Here is a 17,064-nt window from a genome sequence, read left to right as displayed (position 1 = left end):
GTTTAACTTATTATATAATTTATTCATTACTTTGTTTAATTTTTTTCTCAAGATGCTCACTAATTGTGTTGACTTATATGTGTACATATTTATCAACAATGGTTCAACAATGTTTATTTCTCCTTTCTTGGTTTATTGAGGATAAAATCAATAAATACATTTCTTTAAGAAGAGCATGTAAACTGTACGTCTCTCTTTTTTTAAAGTGTGCAGAACAGTTACTACCAAACATAAAAGTGTACAAGATAATATAAGAGTGTACAGCAGGGCTGAATTTATGCTGTCAAACAAACCGTGTTACGAACAAAAAAAGCTTTTATTCTGAAGAAGTTATAAAGGAAGTGGTGCGAGTGGAACCCTGGCAACTGGATCGTGAGGTGGAAGAAGTGACAGAGATGGCAGACTTGTCTTTGTATTTAGCTAATGCCAATGTTTCACTGGGGCAAACTATGGACACTGATAAGGTTAGTCTGTGCGATACTACTTTCACCACTTTCCGTGTTTGTGAATGAAAAAAACAAATGTTTTTTGCGAATTACTTCCTTAGCTAAGAAGCTAACCGTCAACAAACACAAAGTAGCTAACTTAGCTAACAGCGCATTTACGTGAACATTTGGGACTTTACTTACCACACTGTGTAGTTACACAGTGTAAAGAACTTGACTAACGTTAAGTTACATATGACGTTAGTTAAATAACTTTGCTTCGTAGTTACATTTTTTATGTTTGATGTTTTATTAGTTTATTCTGCCAGACTGTGGGAGGGCACATCAAACAAGAATATCTTTTAGCATGTTTGTGCCTGGCTTATCGGCACCATTTACAAAAGCTATTAATAATATACTGCATATTACTAATATTGCTGGTGGTATTGTCTGTTTTGACAGAATCCAGCAGGGCCGACAGACTTAGAGCGGGTAGAGATGGGAGACTCTGCCGGGAGGCAGGTGAAGGTCCCCCGCAGGACCATCTACTTCGCCAGCGGAGAGACCATGGAGGAGTACAGCACCGATGAGGAGGAAGAGGAGGAGCCCTTGAAGAGAGACGTCGTCACTGTTGACACGGTAGGTTCAGATTTGTGCTTTCTGTGATTGACCAGCAGACGTGTGGTCTAATGATCATATTCTCCTCATGTGTATTCTAGTCCAAACTGACCTGGGCTCCGTACTTCTGGTTCCACATGTGGAGAATGGGCACCTCTACTATCTCAGGTAAAGTAGTCTACTGTCTCAGCTGGCATTCACGCTAGCAAGGACCAATCGCATCCTACTACATTCTGAAATATCAAGAGATCTTACAGTCAGAGAAGTCAATACATGTTATAAATGCTCTGTGGAAATACTGGAATATTAGCAGTATCAGATGTGATTCACAGCGTGTTTCACACTTGAATTGTACTCTTCTGTTTTTGATATCGTAATTGTGTTTGTGTGTGTTTGTTCCTGTAGTGTGTGACTACATGGGCGAGAGACTGGCCTCTATGTTCGGCATCACCTCTCCTAAATACCAATATGCTATTGATGAGTACTACCGTATAAAGAAAGAGGTAGGACACATGCGCACATGCACATCCTTGGGTTCCACATGTCAATTTATTATGTGAATGTGAATAAAGTCAGATCATTTTAAAAGCTGCTTACACAGAGGCAGGAGCATCAGCTGTCAAACAATAATTTAATAATTTATATTAGTATGAAATGCAACTTACACTGGTGTGTGCCCCCCCCCCCCCCCGCAGGAGGAGGAGGAAGAGGAGGACAACCATCTGTCCGAGACGGCGGAGCGTCGGTTCGCGGAGCAACGAAGAGGCGAGCAGGAGGATCCTCGTCCTGCTACCGTGGAGCAGCCGGAAGCTTCCGGCGCCTCCTTTGTAAACATCAGCTTTGATCTGGAACCTGAACCTCCTCTCAACCCCGCAGACACCAACAGAGTCCCCTCTCCCCTCCCCTCCTGAAAACTGACTCTCAAGAGACAAACCACCAACATCAAACCGAAACACGAAACCTTAATTTACGTAGCAGTATAGATTAATTGCGCTGTAATATTTTCTATGTTTTTATTTTATAAACGGACATTCTTAGTACACGGTGCAGGGAGAAAGTAAAAGGGCTGTGGAAGTGACTGCACTAGCCTTATGTGTGAATGTGTATGGTGTGACACTGTATGCAATATTGAGATGTTTCTATTTGCTGACCACACGGGGCTCAGCTCACTCTGAATTGACAGCAGTTGAGTGGAAGTGGAAAACATGCTGGATGTGAATCTTATGGAGGAAATAGTCCCCTATCTGTTTGTTCATCGGTTTATAAACGGAACTGAACTCAACAGAAAAAGAATGAGCCCCACCTCTGGTGTCAGCAGCAACATCAACAGACACATGTTACACCTGCTATGTGATTGTTGATCCTGCTGCTGTATGTAAGCAACGTCTGACATTTTGCAAGTTCAGCCAGTTTTGTAAAGGCGGGGCGTGATTTGTCCCCTCAGTCTCTTTCTGTGCTTCTTGTCTCTGACATGGTTGTCTACACTCGTCGTGTGCATCGTTAAAGTGGAAGAGGGATGGCTCGTTTTTGACTTCCAAGCTATAAAGATAAGCAGGGAATGATGACGTTGCCGCTTCGACCTTCTGATAGTCACGAGTACTTCCTCAAGGCTACTGTGCCTTCCTGCTCTTAGAACAGGACTCATGTAAAATGCTGAGCTGTTAACTAGGAGGCCTGTTAATCCAAGAGCGAAATTCATAGGTGTGATGCTTGGTTTGGTATATTAATTAGTAATATCCTGGTCCCCTCCAGAGCAGAAGATCTGACTGCTAAAATGTGGTGTTTTATTAAATATTTACAGTTTTCTTTTGGGGCCCTCCTGGTAAGCTTTATATATAAGAAGTGTGTTTCTGGGGTAATGCTTAAAACTGTCATGGAAAGTGAACCGAATACATTGATCTACCTTCATATGTACATATGTTGTGTGTTCATTCTTGAAGTGTCCTTCTGGAAGCCTTCATACGAGTGTTTAGCTGCTCAGCAGGTGTAGTGCTGAGACCGAGCTATCGTAAGCTTCTTATTGATTATTTATATCCACTGACAGGCCTCAGATCTCAGCTGCAGTGTTTAGCGTACCGCTTTGCAAAATGACCCAGCTCAACAAGAGCTTTTAACTTGGCTTGTTAAAAACATTTTGTGGGTGAATGTCTTTCACTAGTCAATGAAGGATATTATTCATGCTTTATGTAAAAGGGGCCAACATATATGCAAAAGTTATTTTAACAAACCTGTAATGAATATGTATATACATATTTATATTTTATTTGTGTTAATAAAACATTTAAACATTCATACGGTGGAGTTTTTTTTTTTTTTATCATTATACATAACGAATGACTTGTTATAAAGGAATCAACCAGCTGTTCATTCCTAGAACCTTTATCATGTACTAGGCATTCAAATCATGAAGGGATTTCTAACATCCCAACCATCTTATCTCATAAATGATGTTCATTTAGTTTTAAATGACTATGAATCTCCCTCTCATGGCTCAGCTCAACAGCACGACATCTCAAAACAGCAGCTTTTGATCTCAGTGGGTGTAAAAGAAAACATTTAGGCATGGTCACAAAAGGAAACATTTATTTTAAAGAGGTAAATGACAAAACAATGGTCTTCTTTACAGGAAAATACAGAATATTTGCAAAGCAGAATCTCTGCTGTTTTCTTTCATTTCCTCAAGGTTTTCACGATGTCCATGTCTAGCTAAAACGTACCCAGGGGGTCCTGAGTCAGCAGTAAGAGTTCAGGTGTGACACCGAGTGAACCGATGTCCTTTAGGTAACAGGGGTGCCTCAACCACACGTCAGCCCCCCCAAATCATCTTCAGCTGTCGTCGAGGTCAGCTGTGTTGCTGCCGTCGCTGTCGTTGGAAACCAGCACCTCTCTGTTCTCGTAGGTCCAGAAGCCGTTGAGGTCGATCAGGATGCTGGTGACGGTATCGCCCTGGCAACTGTTCACCAAGTCCTGGAGAGTGATCTTGTACGGGTCTTTGGGCTTCACCATGTCAAAGATCTCATCCTGAGGACGAGGCAGGGATCAAAACCTTCATCTTTCTTTATTTTTATCCCAAAACAAAATGTGTGTGTGTGTGTGTACACTATACCTTGACATCCTGGAAGGTGACGGGCTCCTGACCGTGGAGCTTCATCTGCTCCTGAATGGCCTGAAAGCACACAACAGTATCATTACACACTGACACAAGCTACAAGCTAGGTCCAAGCCTTAAAAAGAGGGCCCAGAGTCCGGAGCTCGGATGATAATTTACCCTGAAGAAGTAGTTGAGGGAGAAGACGTTGAGGTATCCCTGATTGTCCATGTCCAGAAGTTTAAAAATATACTGCAACGCCGCAGGCTCCTTCCTGTTTTCCAACGCCAATACAAAGTCTAGATAGGTCTTGTAGTCCTGAGACAGGAGGAGAGAAACACAATTATTACCCATGGGAGATTTTGGACTGACTAATCCACCATCATTAAAACACCACTGGGCAACGCAACAGTTGCAGAAAGCTGGAGAATGACTGACGGGGGGGCATTGGAGCCGTTTGGCCTTGGTACTGTGTTTGATTGTACCATTTCTCCGTCGTAGGTGAGACACTCCTGAAACACTCTGTCCAGGAAGACCGAGGTGAGCGTCGCCGTGCCGTAGCGAGAAAGCTCCTCTTTGCTCAACATGCCGTTGTGGTCCTTGTCCAGGTTGAGGTACTGGCCTGTGGAGACACAAAGATACAAAACATCCAGCAAACGTTCGATTGGAGGCTGGAAACCTGACATTCACGCAGAGACGTTTTCTCACCGTAGACTCGGAGAGCGGAGGGGGCCGAGAACCAGTTGGACTCCTGACTCTCTTTAGAGAGCTCCTCGTCTCTCAGCTAAGAGCACAGAGGAGAAGACAGTGTGAGAGAAAAGAAGCCAAACATTACATAAGTCGGTCTCTACAGTTGTGGGAGAATTGCTTTACAATGAATCTGCCTTGTAATGTGGGACGGTTTCATGTAAGAAGAAATAAAAAACAGCATTTATCCATAAAACACAGCTACAAAATGTCCTGTAATTGTCCCTTTAACTGTCCCTAACTGCCCGCTTGTAGTGTAGAAACAGAATAAATTAATAACATCTTATCAGTGATAGAGCAAAAAAAAAAATCTAACCTCCAATAAGTCGTCCAGAAAACTGCAGGCCAATATATCCTGGATTTTAATCTTTCCTGAAGAAGACAAAACAGAGACACAAACGTCCTCAGTACAAAGACTTTGTAAACTCAGCCTCTCTGAAGCCCACAATTCAGTGTTACATTTTCACCATGTGTGGGGTTCAGGCTCACCTGTTCGGAGGGGGTCGAGGAAGAAGAAGAACTTGCGAACAGCGGTGCAGACGTAGAAAGAGTAGAAGGACTTCTCCAGTCCGTCCAGCTGAGGCAGAGTGGGGATCAGCTCCAGGATGTAGTTCTCCAGATCCTACACAGAACAACAGCCTTTTCATTTCACCACTAAAGGAAGCCATTCATCTCCTACTGGCTGCTCATTACTTCAAAGAGGAAACACGTTTTCTTAAATGTGTGGTTAGTGATGGAAATGCTCACCGACTCTCTGAGGTGGCCCTGTCCCGCGACGTCATACAGACTCAGACCTATCCGGGTCTGATGCAGCCAGACTGGATGAACAGAGAGGATAGAAATGAGCAACATTCAGTGACATAAATCCAGGTAGTAAACTGGGCTGGGAGTTACTAACAAAACTAAACTATCACAGGAAATATCTTGAGAAGTGTCATATGAGAATAAGAAGTCTTGTTGTTTGTTTTTCTACCGTCTCAAGATATATTCTACTTATTTATCGTTGCTCACTGATGAACATGTAAAAAGGGACAAAGTAGACGAGAATATGGTGGTCCAGACCTTTCCTCATGACGTAGTTAAAGAACTGCATGATGGAGATCCTGCCGTAAGGGTCGCTATGGAGCAGCTTGGAGTACACTCTGGCTGTGAAGAATTTTCTGAAGGAAAGAGGAGAGAAGAGGCGAGGAATTGTTACTGTTATACCATGACGCTGTTAGATCTGAAAGCCAGGTCTTCCCCCTTTAGATATGCTGTGAACATGTGACTTCCCCTAGATACAGAACCATTTTAGCTGGATTTTACTTTTCCAGACCTTTACAAGATTCAATTGTTCTCTGCTTCAACCTTCAAAGGCAGATTTCTCCCCACAGTGGACCCACATTGACATATTAACCACCCGTGTCCACTTCCTGGTTCAAAAGTTAATTTTTGTTGTCACGGTACGTAGCTTGGCTCGCTTACTGTGGTCAAATGCAACTTGTAGCGGTGGTGGTCGCATTTTCAATGCAATTAGGATTTTATGTTTTTGCTGAATAACTCATCCAACCAAAGACACACTGACACCAGACAGATATAAAGTCATGGTGACAGGGGGATTTTCCAAAATCAACCTTTGATCTAGTATCAATATAAAAAGACATAAAACAAGATTGGCACAACGGGGTTTTACCCAAACCGCGCAGTAAGCCATTAAACCTCTACTTCCTGTTACTTACTGGCACTTGGGCCCGGCCTTCTCCCCCACCTGCAGGTAGGCTTCATAGCTGATCATGGCCTCCTCTCCACTCACTGGAGGCACCTGGTGCTTGTCGAGCAGAAACCACAGATTCTACAGACAAGACAAACAGGAAGATAAAAGAACAACAAAGCAGAAGGAAATTTAACTGTGTGTGTGTGTGTGTATGTGTGTTACCTGTAGTTCCTCATTATCCAGCAGTTCTCTGCTCTTCCTCTGGAGGAAGACGGCTCTGGATTCCTCTCTCAGTTTCTGTAGTAATACTTCATCCTCTGCTGGTAGCTGCACAACAACATCATCGCCATCATCATCATCACCCATGTTCTGGTGACATATATCATTAATACAATCTAGAGTGCCCTGCAATAAAATAGCTTGTCCAAATTAATCTTGTAGTTTTATTATTTTGGGGCAGAAATGTAATTTTTTTTCTTCAAATGGAAAAGGATAATTATTTGGCAGATGGAGTTAGTGATGGCACAGAGTTTAGTCATCAGTCTTGTACCATAACACAATCAAACCTGACACGAATGATTGGATATATATATATATATATATATATATATATAATACCCTGTAGTAGAATCGTGGGATGTTCTTGTAGGACTTGTCTTTGTCGCCTCCTCCCTTCCACTCTGTGTAGTATTTGGTGAACAGCTCCGTTTCTTCTGCTTTCTTCTCCTCGTCGCTTCTGTCGTCTGAGCAGCAACATGGACACGGAGAGAGAAGTCAGTGTTGGCTTAGCTAACCAACGACTTTAGCTATCGATCCAAAGGAGCTAACGTTGTGAGACGTTACTTTACATTTTGTCTCACCTTTTTTCGTGTTTGCTAACCTCCTTTTCAAAATATCCACCCATTGAGGCTCTTGGTCTTTAGCCATAATGTTACCGTCTCCGAAGTGAATCAAATATTTCGGCAGTACAACCTTTCCATCCCCAAAGTTTAAAACAGTGCAAAGAAGACTTGTATAAAGTAGCCAAGCCACACAAATATGGGACAACGTCAAGTTGCTGACTGAACATGTATGTGGTTTCCGGTTTGGATTTACTATTTCAAAATAAAAGCATACTGTTAATACATTTGGGAAACGCAAACCGCACAAAAGCCGAGGCATTAAAGTGTATGTACTTCATAACAGTTTCTATCAATTCAAATACAAATAGTAATAACAAAGTCAGCTATGCAATCATAAAAATAAGCCTCAAGTCAAAAAATCGAAGGGATTACACACAGTTTTGAAATTAATTTGAATTGATATTTTTGCAAGATTTCCTTGAGATATATATTTTTTTATTTTCAAGCGATACAATTTGCGTCATCAATTTCAAACCAAATTGCGTATTCCGGTCTTTTACCGGTCTTGGTATTCTTTACAAACTTGACAGTTCACAAACGGAGCTGTCAAGCGTTGATGACGTCAAGTTGTGCGACTCGAGGGATGCCTACAGCTCCCTCAGTTGTGTTTATCCATGAAGTTGTAGAAAGAACGAAGCTGTATTTGATTTGGATATCGAAAGGAAGTGTGAGTCGCATTTAAAGAGTTATAATTACTTATTAAACCAACGCGAGAGGGATATTTATCTTCTAGTAACTATTGGCGTTGGGAAACAGCAAGGTTATTAGCAGGCTAGTCTCATTTCCAGGTTATTGATTCACTTAACGGCATGTGATTTGTTTTTTAGTTCGTTGGTTTAGGAAATACATATTTCTACAGTTTGTATATGGTATGTAAATGAGGATTGTAGCTGATTTATAAGTAAAGAGTAGGCTAACATGGGCTCCACCTGGATATTAAAAGTCAGAATATGCCTGAAACCCTTCAAGCCGCTCTTCTACCAGGGAAGTTCGGCTTTCTACACACTAAATACTTCTAAGTCATCACAGCTGCCTTTCTCAGCCCGCTTTCTATGCACCAGAGACAGTAACCCAAACCCAGGAGGCAGACAGACAGACAGAGGGAACAGTGGACACACTGATGGACAGGGGGGAGTAAACAATAGCACCAACAGACGTAGGGAAGAGGAATTGTGGGATGGTGCTGTGAAGGGAAGAGGTAAGAGCTCCCCTCTTTGGCAGAGGCCTTCTTCCCCCAAATCTGTGTTTGCTGCTGGGACGGCAAAGAGGATGGCAGAGATGCTGAAGAGGAAAACATCTCAGGTCTCGCAGGATGAGGAGCAGGATGGTGGGAAGCCTGAAGGGAGGACACGTAGAGGAGCAGGTAGGACACACTGGAACTATCTACCTAATTTTTAGGCATCTGTATACACTCAGGAAAGCTTTGTGTCTCTATGTGTGTCTCTGTCCGTTCAAATAATTGTGCACAATTAAATCCATCTTTTTAGACGCTTTAACATGGCTATAACTTTAGTTTGAATATGTTTTTCTACTGCCTTATAAAGACTGAAATAATCTATGAAAGAGTTTGGGAATCATTGTTTCAGTTTCCTTCACCTGCAGCATGAATGTTTCACAGCGAAGGTGCAGCCTCCCGACCGGCCGCTCTCTGCTGCTGAGTGGAGGACGCTGAAGGAGTCTCTGGGAAATCCTCAACGCTTTGACATCCAGATGATGTGCGCGCTGTTCACCTCCGAGACACAGCTGGATATCGCCAAGTGAGCGCAGGACCTGTGTGTCTGTGATTTCGAATTTTTTTTTCAGGTCCAATTGTTGGTTTTACAGTTTGAGCACTATCATTTTAAATTAAATTCAAATAACCAAATGGAGGAAAACACAAGCAGGGCTCATCAATGTCTGCACCGTTCTGCCACAGGTCCCTACTGACATTTGTAGCCATGGAAACAGGGACGCTGTCTTATGAGCTGCTGCTACGGTACCTGACGCTGTGTGTGAGCGGCGGCCACGACGCCGAGGTGTTTGATGTCTACGACATCATGCGGGGAAGTTTCCCTTCTCTGGACACGGGAGCCTCCAGCCTCTTCATCAAGTCCTTCAGCCGGACGGAGAGGTGGAGGGAGGCTGTCGGCATCCTGCGTGAGGTGAAGAAGGTAAACAGCGTTCTGATTTTTACTTTTAAAGATCTCATATCGGAGCTGGAGGACATGGCGCCCCTTCTCTATCGTCACCTGGTTTTACTGTTGTTCCTACAGGTCTTTACCCCGTCAGCACGCAACTACGGCGATATCATCGCAGCGGCGATGTTAAATGGTGACACGACCACTGCCTGGGCTCTTTATGGTGAGTTGATTGAGAATGGACTGAGCCCGCACCAGGAGACCTGGGATGCTATGTTTAAGGGAGTGAGGAAGACTGAGGAGGAAATGGGGGAGGAGGAGGCTGAAGCCATGTCTCAGTCTGAGCACCAGGAGAGGCTGCTGGGGATTCTGCTCTACATGAGGAACAACCAGATCTACCCCCAACACAGCCTCGCCGGCAGCATCAAGACCTGGTTTGAGAGGTACAAGAGATTGATGAAGACACTGAGGGTTTGGTGGGAAACCACTTTATATGATCTACCTAAATTCTGTGGCAAACTCTTTCAAAATGATGTCATTTTAGAAGTATAAAAACATTACATTATTATTTGATCAGTCTTAAAAAGTGCTGCTTTTAAAACGTTGTCAATAAACTCATTTTGAGTGAACATAGTTGCTGAACTTTGCCCCGGTGAGTTTTATTTAGGTTTGGCTTCAGAATACATTTTAGGTGGTTTTTCCTCCCTTCTATAGATAGATAGATAGATACAGTAGATAGATAGATAGATAGCATTTAGTCATTTTGTCTGTACAACGCGATCTCATCCATTTTTATCTACATCAACAACCCTTCACTCCTCACTCTCATTTCTTTTTTCTCTGTCTGTTTCTTCCTCTCTGTCTTCAGTCTCATGGGACAGAGATGGACAGGAAGTTGGACCGGCGCCACCCCAAAGTACGTTCATCACTTCCCTATCTAAACATGAATCTCTGTGGAAGGTGTTTTCCACCATATGTGTGCAAGGACAGAATAGTGTGTCCTGTATATGTCATTTATGTGTGTGTGTGTGTGTGTGTGTGTGTGTGTGTTTAGGGGTGTGTGTCGGTGTTGTGGGTCGGAGTTAGAGTCCATCCAGCTGACTGCTGAGGAGTACCAACAGCTGAAAGACAGAGTGATGACTGACATCATTCAGGGACGAGATGTTTTTAACAAAACTACACCGGAGGTACACACACACACGCACACACGCACACACGCACACACGCTTAGCAATGTCCCTAATAACTGAATAGGTCTCTAATAATTTTAAAATGAGGTCATAAAGAGCATTTAAATAGCTTGAATGCATCTCTACTAGGAATGGAAGATATAGAATGTAGTTTTATTTTTAATTTAATTGTATTCTTTGCAGTTATGAAATATGCATTGGTTTTAACAGATCATTTATGATATATTTGATGATAATATGAATTGAATTGAGCTTGCAGTTTGTCCATCAATGTAATCTACCTTTATATTAACCTTTATATTAATACAGGACACGATGAATAATACAGTATCGTGTTGGAGTTTGTGAACTCGTAACACCTGTGTTCAGTTTGAAATGGTATGTTTTTTTTCTTCTTTCTTTAAGATGAGCTCATCCTAAATAAAAATTCCACCTTGTCCCAAAATTTGGAGAAACAGCCCTTTTTAAACCAAAAATGAAGTATCTATTATGAGGCTTATCTGCCAATAGCGTGGTTCATTAGCCCTCCATCTCCTTCTCTCTACCTTCTGCTAGATGGCGTCATTGGTACACATGCAGCAGCGGGAGGGTGAGGCTAGTTGAAACCTTAGTGAACTCTACTACTTTCACTATCCAGATGAATGAGAGCTAAACTGCTTCTGATCAGATCTCCTTTTGAGTTGTTGTAAAGGAAGTCAAGTGTTGCGTCAGATGTCTGTCCATCTGGTTCAAAGACTCTTTTTCTCTGGAGTGCTACTGCATGGCTTTGATATTTAGTAATTAGTCCCTGACACAGAGGACGATACCGCCAAGCCATCTCTGCCGTCCTCAGAGTCTGAGGTTTTCTGTCCTTTATAATCTGTTGTGTTGATCGGGATAAGGCGAGTGTCTGGGAGAGATGAATCCACTGTCTGCGTGGAGAGAGAGCCAGGGCAAAAGCTTTTCATTGGATTGGAATGTGCTAGCTGTATTTTTTTACAATGCCAATGAAAATAAACTTAAAAACAAGGTTATTCACTTGAAATAGTTCCAATAAGAAAGTTGTCAACATCAGTAACATATAGTTGTATAATATGTCATGTTTAATTTATACACAGAGAGCACGTTTAAATGTTTTCCTTTGTGTCTTTCAGCAGTCAGGGGGAGTTTGTTGGTGCAACAGTTAGATAAATTGAGGGGATTTCCAGCATGTGAGCATCATGTGAATCTGGATCACATCTACCTCCCACCGAGGAGACGGAACAAGGAAGGCAGACAGACGCTTAACTCGACGTTATTAATTCCCAGTTTAAGGCAATTCCTTTTTTTAAGGGCAAACAGGGCGCTTCAGACCACAGTGAAGCATGCCGGGAGGGACGGAGACAGAAAGGGGAGCTGTGTTCGTCTGCATGTGCTGATTAGAGTCGTCACAGCCAGCAGGAAGGCGTGATGTCATTGTAAGCACAGACATATGAGACGCTAAGATCAAGTCGTGCATTTTGACACCGCAACGAGTGCCCAGAAAAACAGAGCAGCCATAGTTTAGCACCTTTATAAAGCCTATTGTGTTTAACTCCTCTCTGACACAGTTTCAACAAAAGCTTTTTTTTGAGGCTGTAGTTTCCAAGTGACATTTCTAATATTTTTGGAAGCATAAATAAAGCATCCAAAGTTCCTCAAAGGTTGCATGTTAGATGAACTGTTCTGCTAAATCGCATTTCATTTGCCTTTTTTTGTGTCCACACTGTTCAGCATGGTTACAAGCCTCAGAAATCAAAACAAAAACTGAAGTTTGGTCCATTTTTTACATTTTCAGAATCAGAATCAGAACCGTTTAATTGCCAAAGTATGTCGCACATACAATGAATTTGACTGGATAACATTAAACAATCAACACAGTGCAAAATACAAGACATGATTTAAAAATAGAAACATCATTAAATTTACAATAAAATATAAAAATATGGTTGGTAAACAAACAAATGAGAGTATATCAAAACAAGTATAGTATTAAAGTGTCAAGTGTATATTAATAGGGGCAAGGGTGTTTAAGAAGAGATTGTCCTGATGTCAGAGTCAGCGGGGGTCCCGGGCTTTGTTAATGAATCCAACTGAAGACATGCAATGCACAATACACTCCTCTTCTGCTTCTAAATAAATAAATAAAACCATAAATTTACATTCAAGTACATATTGTTATCTGGTATTACTGCCGCTACTGCAAGCCATCATTTATCCAAAATAATTTGGGGTCCTTCTGTTGATTGCAATTAGATAAAAATACTGGTCCAATTATATACTTTAAAAAACCCAGATATGTGATAATATATTACCATGCACAGCTGTAATATAATGTCAAGTAATGCTACAGTAGTAGGGGCTACAGCTTAGAATCAGAAGCAGCACATGAGGCTAAAAGAAGCGCGGTGCTGACCATATCACCATATTAGGTTGGCATGGTTACTTGCATGTATAGTTTTAGTCACATTTATTTTGAACATTACTTGTGGCATACATCTACTAAAATATGGATTCTCAACGATAGAATGTGAATTTTATGGTTAGCATAAGTAGATGTTATCACAAATTAAAATGAAAACTTGTATTGTAAGTCAAATTATTATTATATATTCTATATATAATTGTATATAAAAGCATGGTAGAAGGTGGAAATGATAAGATAAGTGTTAGAACTGAGATAAACTCAACAGGAAGTTTCTATTAAAGTGTTGTGATTAAAATTGGCAGATGTAATTCTAGCTGGTATCTTACAGTCAATATACAGAATACTATTGTGCTTTTTGTAGTGTGTGCGTGCGTGCGTGTGTTTTAAGCAGTCATATCATCCGCAGCAGCACAATGAACTGGTTTCACATATCGACTCTGGAAAGTCCCTGGATAATTATACTGGACTCTCTCTCCGTCTCTCTCTCTTCCTCCTTCTGCTGCTCTTAATCTTTCCTTCTTTCTTTTTTCCTTCTTTCTTTTTTAAAGGTTTCTGCACCCTTTCTCCATCAGAACCAATCACTCTCTTCCTCTCCACACTTCCAGTTGTCCATCATCCATCTGTCTTTTTCTTTCATTTCTTTCAGCCTCCCACCCAAAACAAACAAAACACATCTCCCCCTTCGCAACCAAAACTAGCCTCCAATGTGAAACTGCACATTATTTTAGATTGAATTACTGTACGTCTGTGTGGGTTTAGTGAATTAAAGCAATAATACTGCAGCATCAACGGGGCTCGGCAGGCGTTTTTATCTGGAGCACGGAGGAGGAATATTACAGCCTTTTTTACATTTTTATGGTCGCGCTGATGGTGGCGGGCACGCAGTCAAGTTTCAAGTCCAGGGGAATTCACTGCAAGCCTATTTCCATACTGCTGCTATCTAAAAGTGAAAGTACTACGAACAACGTTCCTGTGCTGGAGGCCTATTCTGAGCTTCAGCACTGCTTGCCTATTATGGTACAAAGCTGTTACACGGATGAAGCCTTCCTCATTCCCCGCACTGCAGAAAACTTGTGGTGTTCATCTTCAACAGATGACACCAAAGTATCAAATTGTTGACTATTAGCTGCTTTTTCAGGTGCAGACGTCTTATTTATATGCTTTTTATTGGCCCCTTGAGGGAGTAAGTACATAAAGTGTGACCAAATGTTTTACATACAATAAATACAGTTGAGAGTGCACTGACAGTAGCCCACTTCACCTTTTGTCACATTAGTCTGAGTTTAGTCGAAAATATGTTTTGTCCAACAGGGAGAAAAGTCCCCTGTCCTCAGTGTGAAGGCAACATTTAATAAGCTATTAAACATCAACTTAAAACAGAAGGAAAGGCTGGGTAGATGTATTACTGGCAGGCCTGTGATCAGTCAGTGAGAAAACCAGCCAACCATCAGGTGTTCAGATACGCTCCCTGACCGCAATAAGGAACAAGCTCCTGATGTTGCTGTTGGAGAATTCTGCAGAATCTTTCTGTACCGTGTCAGTACTGTATGTATTCAGTCAGACATCCAGCTTTTAAGGCCTTTGCTAACAATGAGCCAATGAAACCCAAATGTATTGTTTTTGACTAACTATTGGATGGATTGCCAGGTCATTCGTGGTCCCGCAGAGGAGGATTTAAGTGATCCCCTGACTTTTCCCCTTGGCTACCAGCGGGTCAAATTAAATACTTATTCAGTAAATATCTCCACTTCCACGTGGATGGATTGGACCAAGAATTCAGACGGACATTTGTGGACCCTAGAAGAAGAACTGTAATACCTTTGGTGATCCCCTGACTCTAGCGGGCGCCGTGGATTCAAAATCTTAATGTGGCCAATACTTTGGATTATGACCAAACACCCTGCAAAACTGCACTTTGTGTTTGCTGCTAATTAGCACATGCTAGCACGCTTAGTTTGGCGGGTGAGTTCAGTCTGTCAACATATTACCTGCTTAATATCATCATATTGTCATTGTGAACATGCTGCTAGCGCGGCTGTGATAGTGAAAACCGTACACTGCAACTCGTGCACATTTTGCATGTTCTCTGTGGTGGTTAAACAGCAAAAAAAAGAAATAATGTCATGCAGTGTAAAGTGTTTTTGTACAATATTCATGTGTAACTTGCCCGTTTTGTTTTTTTATCCGTTTCTTCTCTACTCCTCCACTGACTCATTGTTTTCCTCAGTATCACTCTCTCTGTCTATTTCTGTGTCTGTTCAGGAGTTGGAGAGGTTCAAGGCGTTTGTGGAGAGGAAGCCAGCGTTTGATGTGGTCGTAGATGGGCTGAATGTGGCAAATATCAACAAGGACAAAAGCAGGCAGTCGGAGTCGGTGAGAAAATACGCGCAGACGCACATGCATGCGAAATGTGATGCACAAGGAGATAAGAGACAGAGAAATATTGTACAGGGTCTACCGGACTAACGGCACTTTTTTTCAGAATCCTGTCTGCATGCACACACACAGTTTTACAGTTTAGATGTTAGTGATTTGTTCCTACACATGTGTCTATCCAACCCGGGGAGTTTTCTGCCGGTTGCACTATGACTAACTCTGTAGTGTGTGTGTGTGTGTGTAGGAGGTGCCTTTATAACTGGCCAATACCTGATTTTAACAACACTTAGCCTGCTTGCCTGCCCACATCTGTCTGTCTACCAGGATGTGTGTTATGTGTCAACTATCGGTACTTTTCGCTCTGAGTTCAAATATGTCACATCTTTCTCAGACGTTCTGTGGCTGCAAGACAAAGACAGACGTGTGTGACATTAAATATTCATGTTCGTTTTTTTGTTTATGTTAACATAGATAAAAGTGTTGAGGCGTGTGTGTTTCAGTTGTTGGCGGTGGTGTCAGAGCTGGAGGGTCAGGGCCTGACTGTTCTGGTGTTGGGGAGGAAACACATGCTGCGGCCCTCCAGGTCCTGGGAGAGAAACAACATGAAGCTTATCCAGCAGAAGGCTCACTGCTTCTTCACTGAAAACATGTGAGCACATGATATCTAAAAAACAAAGAAGAGCATGGAATATGCTCAATAGAAAAAGAAAGGGAGGCTGATTTAATAAAGAATAAACCACAGCAGGGAATATGAATTCACATGTTATCATTCGGCACATTGTTATTTGGCTATACCTCTTTTTATTTACAACCTTTCTGCTCTTGAGATATTTTTATTTGTAACGAGTTAACCTCACACCTTGTGGTCTCTGTGTCTTGTCAGCTCGGAGGACGACCCCTTCTTGCTGTACGCCACGCTGCATTCCGGGAACCACTGTCGGTTCGTGAGCAGGGACCTGATGAGGGACCACAAGGCCTGCCTGCCAGACGGAGCCACCCGACGGCTCTTCTTCAAATGGCAGAGAGGCCACCAGCTGGTAGTGGACGGATACGTCGCAGCAGGCAGGAGAGTCCGATTTCAGGTGAGGGAAGAGGAGGAGGAGGAGGAGGAGCAGCAGCAGGAGGGGTATGAACTGAGAGGGAGTTGATGATTGGGAACGAATTAAAGAAGCATACCAATTAACCGTTTGTGTGTTTAGAGTATTACCAGCTATGACACCATTGTCCAGACATCAGCGGACTCGTGGCACCTTCCCTACGACGACACAGAGGACAGGAGCACCTATGAAGTACCACAACGGTGGCTCTGCCTCGCCACAAAGCACTGAACACACACACACAACTCATATGTTCTGATTATAACTGTGGACTTGTAAATAAATCATTTACAACAAAGAACTAAGTGGCCGGCACTCTTCAATTTAACTTTTGAGACTTGGAAAAATTACATTTGATTCGATTTGCCTCTCTATGCATGGATGTA

General features: G+C 42.2%; 3 protein-coding genes across 3 annotated transcripts; 2 read left to right on the top strand and 1 right to left on the bottom strand.

Annotated features, from left to right (window-relative positions):
• The first annotated feature begins 326 nt into the window (after positions 1–326).
• On the top strand, positions 327–3,335 carry fam177a1 (family with sequence similarity 177 member A1). The gene is made up of 5 exons (XM_076107836.1): positions 327–464; positions 888–1,064; positions 1,145–1,211; positions 1,449–1,546; positions 1,739–3,335. Exons 1-5 carry the CDS (start codon positions 396–398, stop codon positions 1,952–1,954), a joined length of 627 nt encoding a protein of 208 aa, XP_075963951.1. The 5' UTR covers positions 327–395; the 3' UTR covers positions 1,955–3,335.
• A 274-nt stretch (positions 3,336–3,609) lies between these two features.
• Positions 3,610–7,633, bottom strand: ppp2r3c (protein phosphatase 2, regulatory subunit B'', gamma). Its single transcript, XM_076107835.1, has 13 exons — positions 7,432–7,633; positions 7,190–7,314; positions 6,794–6,898; positions 6,597–6,709; positions 5,941–6,038; positions 5,626–5,696; positions 5,368–5,500; positions 5,195–5,250; positions 4,840–4,915; positions 4,617–4,753; positions 4,312–4,449; positions 4,150–4,209; positions 3,610–4,064 (listed from the first exon to the last, which is right to left on the bottom strand). Exons 1-13 carry the CDS (start codon positions 7,496–7,498, stop codon positions 3,870–3,872), a joined length of 1,374 nt encoding a protein of 457 aa, XP_075963950.1. The 5' UTR covers positions 7,499–7,633; the 3' UTR covers positions 3,610–3,869.
• A 404-nt stretch (positions 7,634–8,037) lies between these two features.
• Positions 8,038–16,988, top strand: prorp (protein only RNase P catalytic subunit). Its single transcript, XM_076107802.1, has 10 exons — positions 8,038–8,836; positions 9,092–9,230; positions 9,389–9,623; positions 9,726–10,033; positions 10,459–10,506; positions 10,645–10,777; positions 15,468–15,578; positions 16,082–16,230; positions 16,465–16,663; positions 16,781–16,988. The coding sequence occupies exons 1-10, from the start codon at positions 8,392–8,394 to the stop codon at positions 16,907–16,909; spliced, it is 1,896 nt and encodes a 631-aa protein (XP_075963917.1). The 5' UTR covers positions 8,038–8,391; the 3' UTR covers positions 16,910–16,988.
• The last annotated feature ends 76 nt before the right edge of the window (positions 16,989–17,064 follow it).

Source organism: Anarhichas minor, unplaced genomic scaffold (genome assembly GCF_050575085.1).
Source record: "Anarhichas minor isolate MPS153535 unplaced genomic scaffold, ASM5057508v1 ptg000040l, whole genome shotgun sequence".
Lineage (NCBI taxonomy): Eukaryota > Metazoa > Chordata > Actinopteri > Perciformes > Anarhichadidae > Anarhichas > Anarhichas minor.
The sequence above is the reverse complement of the archived record's forward strand: the minus strand, read 5'-3'. Positions and strand labels throughout refer to the sequence as shown.

Bases quoted from the DNA above. Each gene is read 5' to 3' on its own strand.
- prorp (XM_076107802.1), top strand. From the start codon at position 8,392: ATGGGCTCCACCTGGATATTAAAAGTCAGAATATGCCTGAAACCCTTC. The intron at 10,507-10,644 runs GTACGTTCATCA...GTGTGTGTTTAG, and splicing joins TGGACCGGCGCCACCCCAAA to GGGTGTGTGTCGGTGTTGTG. The intron at 10,778-15,467 runs GTACACACACAC...GTGTCTGTTCAG, and splicing joins TTAACAAAACTACACCGGAG to GAGTTGGAGAGGTTCAAGGC.
- fam177a1 (XM_076107836.1), top strand. From the start codon at position 396: ATGGCAGACTTGTCTTTGTATTTAGCTAATGCCAATGTTTCACTGGGG. The intron at 1,212-1,448 runs GTAAAGTAGTCT...TTGTTCCTGTAG, and splicing joins GGGCACCTCTACTATCTCAG to TGTGTGACTACATGGGCGAG. The intron at 1,547-1,738 runs GTAGGACACATG...CCCCCCCCGCAG, and splicing joins ACTACCGTATAAAGAAAGAG to GAGGAGGAGGAAGAGGAGGA.
- ppp2r3c (XM_076107835.1), bottom strand. From the start codon at position 7,498: ATGGCTAAAGACCAAGAGCCTCAATGGGTGGATATTTTGAAAAGGAGG. The intron at 5,251-5,367 runs GTGAGCCTGAAC...TGTCTTCTTCAG, and splicing joins CCTCGACCCCCTCCGAACAG to GAAAGATTAAAATCCAGGAT. The intron at 4,916-5,194 runs GTTAGATTTTTT...CTGTGCTCTTAG, and splicing joins TTCTGGACGACTTATTGGAG to CTGAGAGACGAGGAGCTCTC.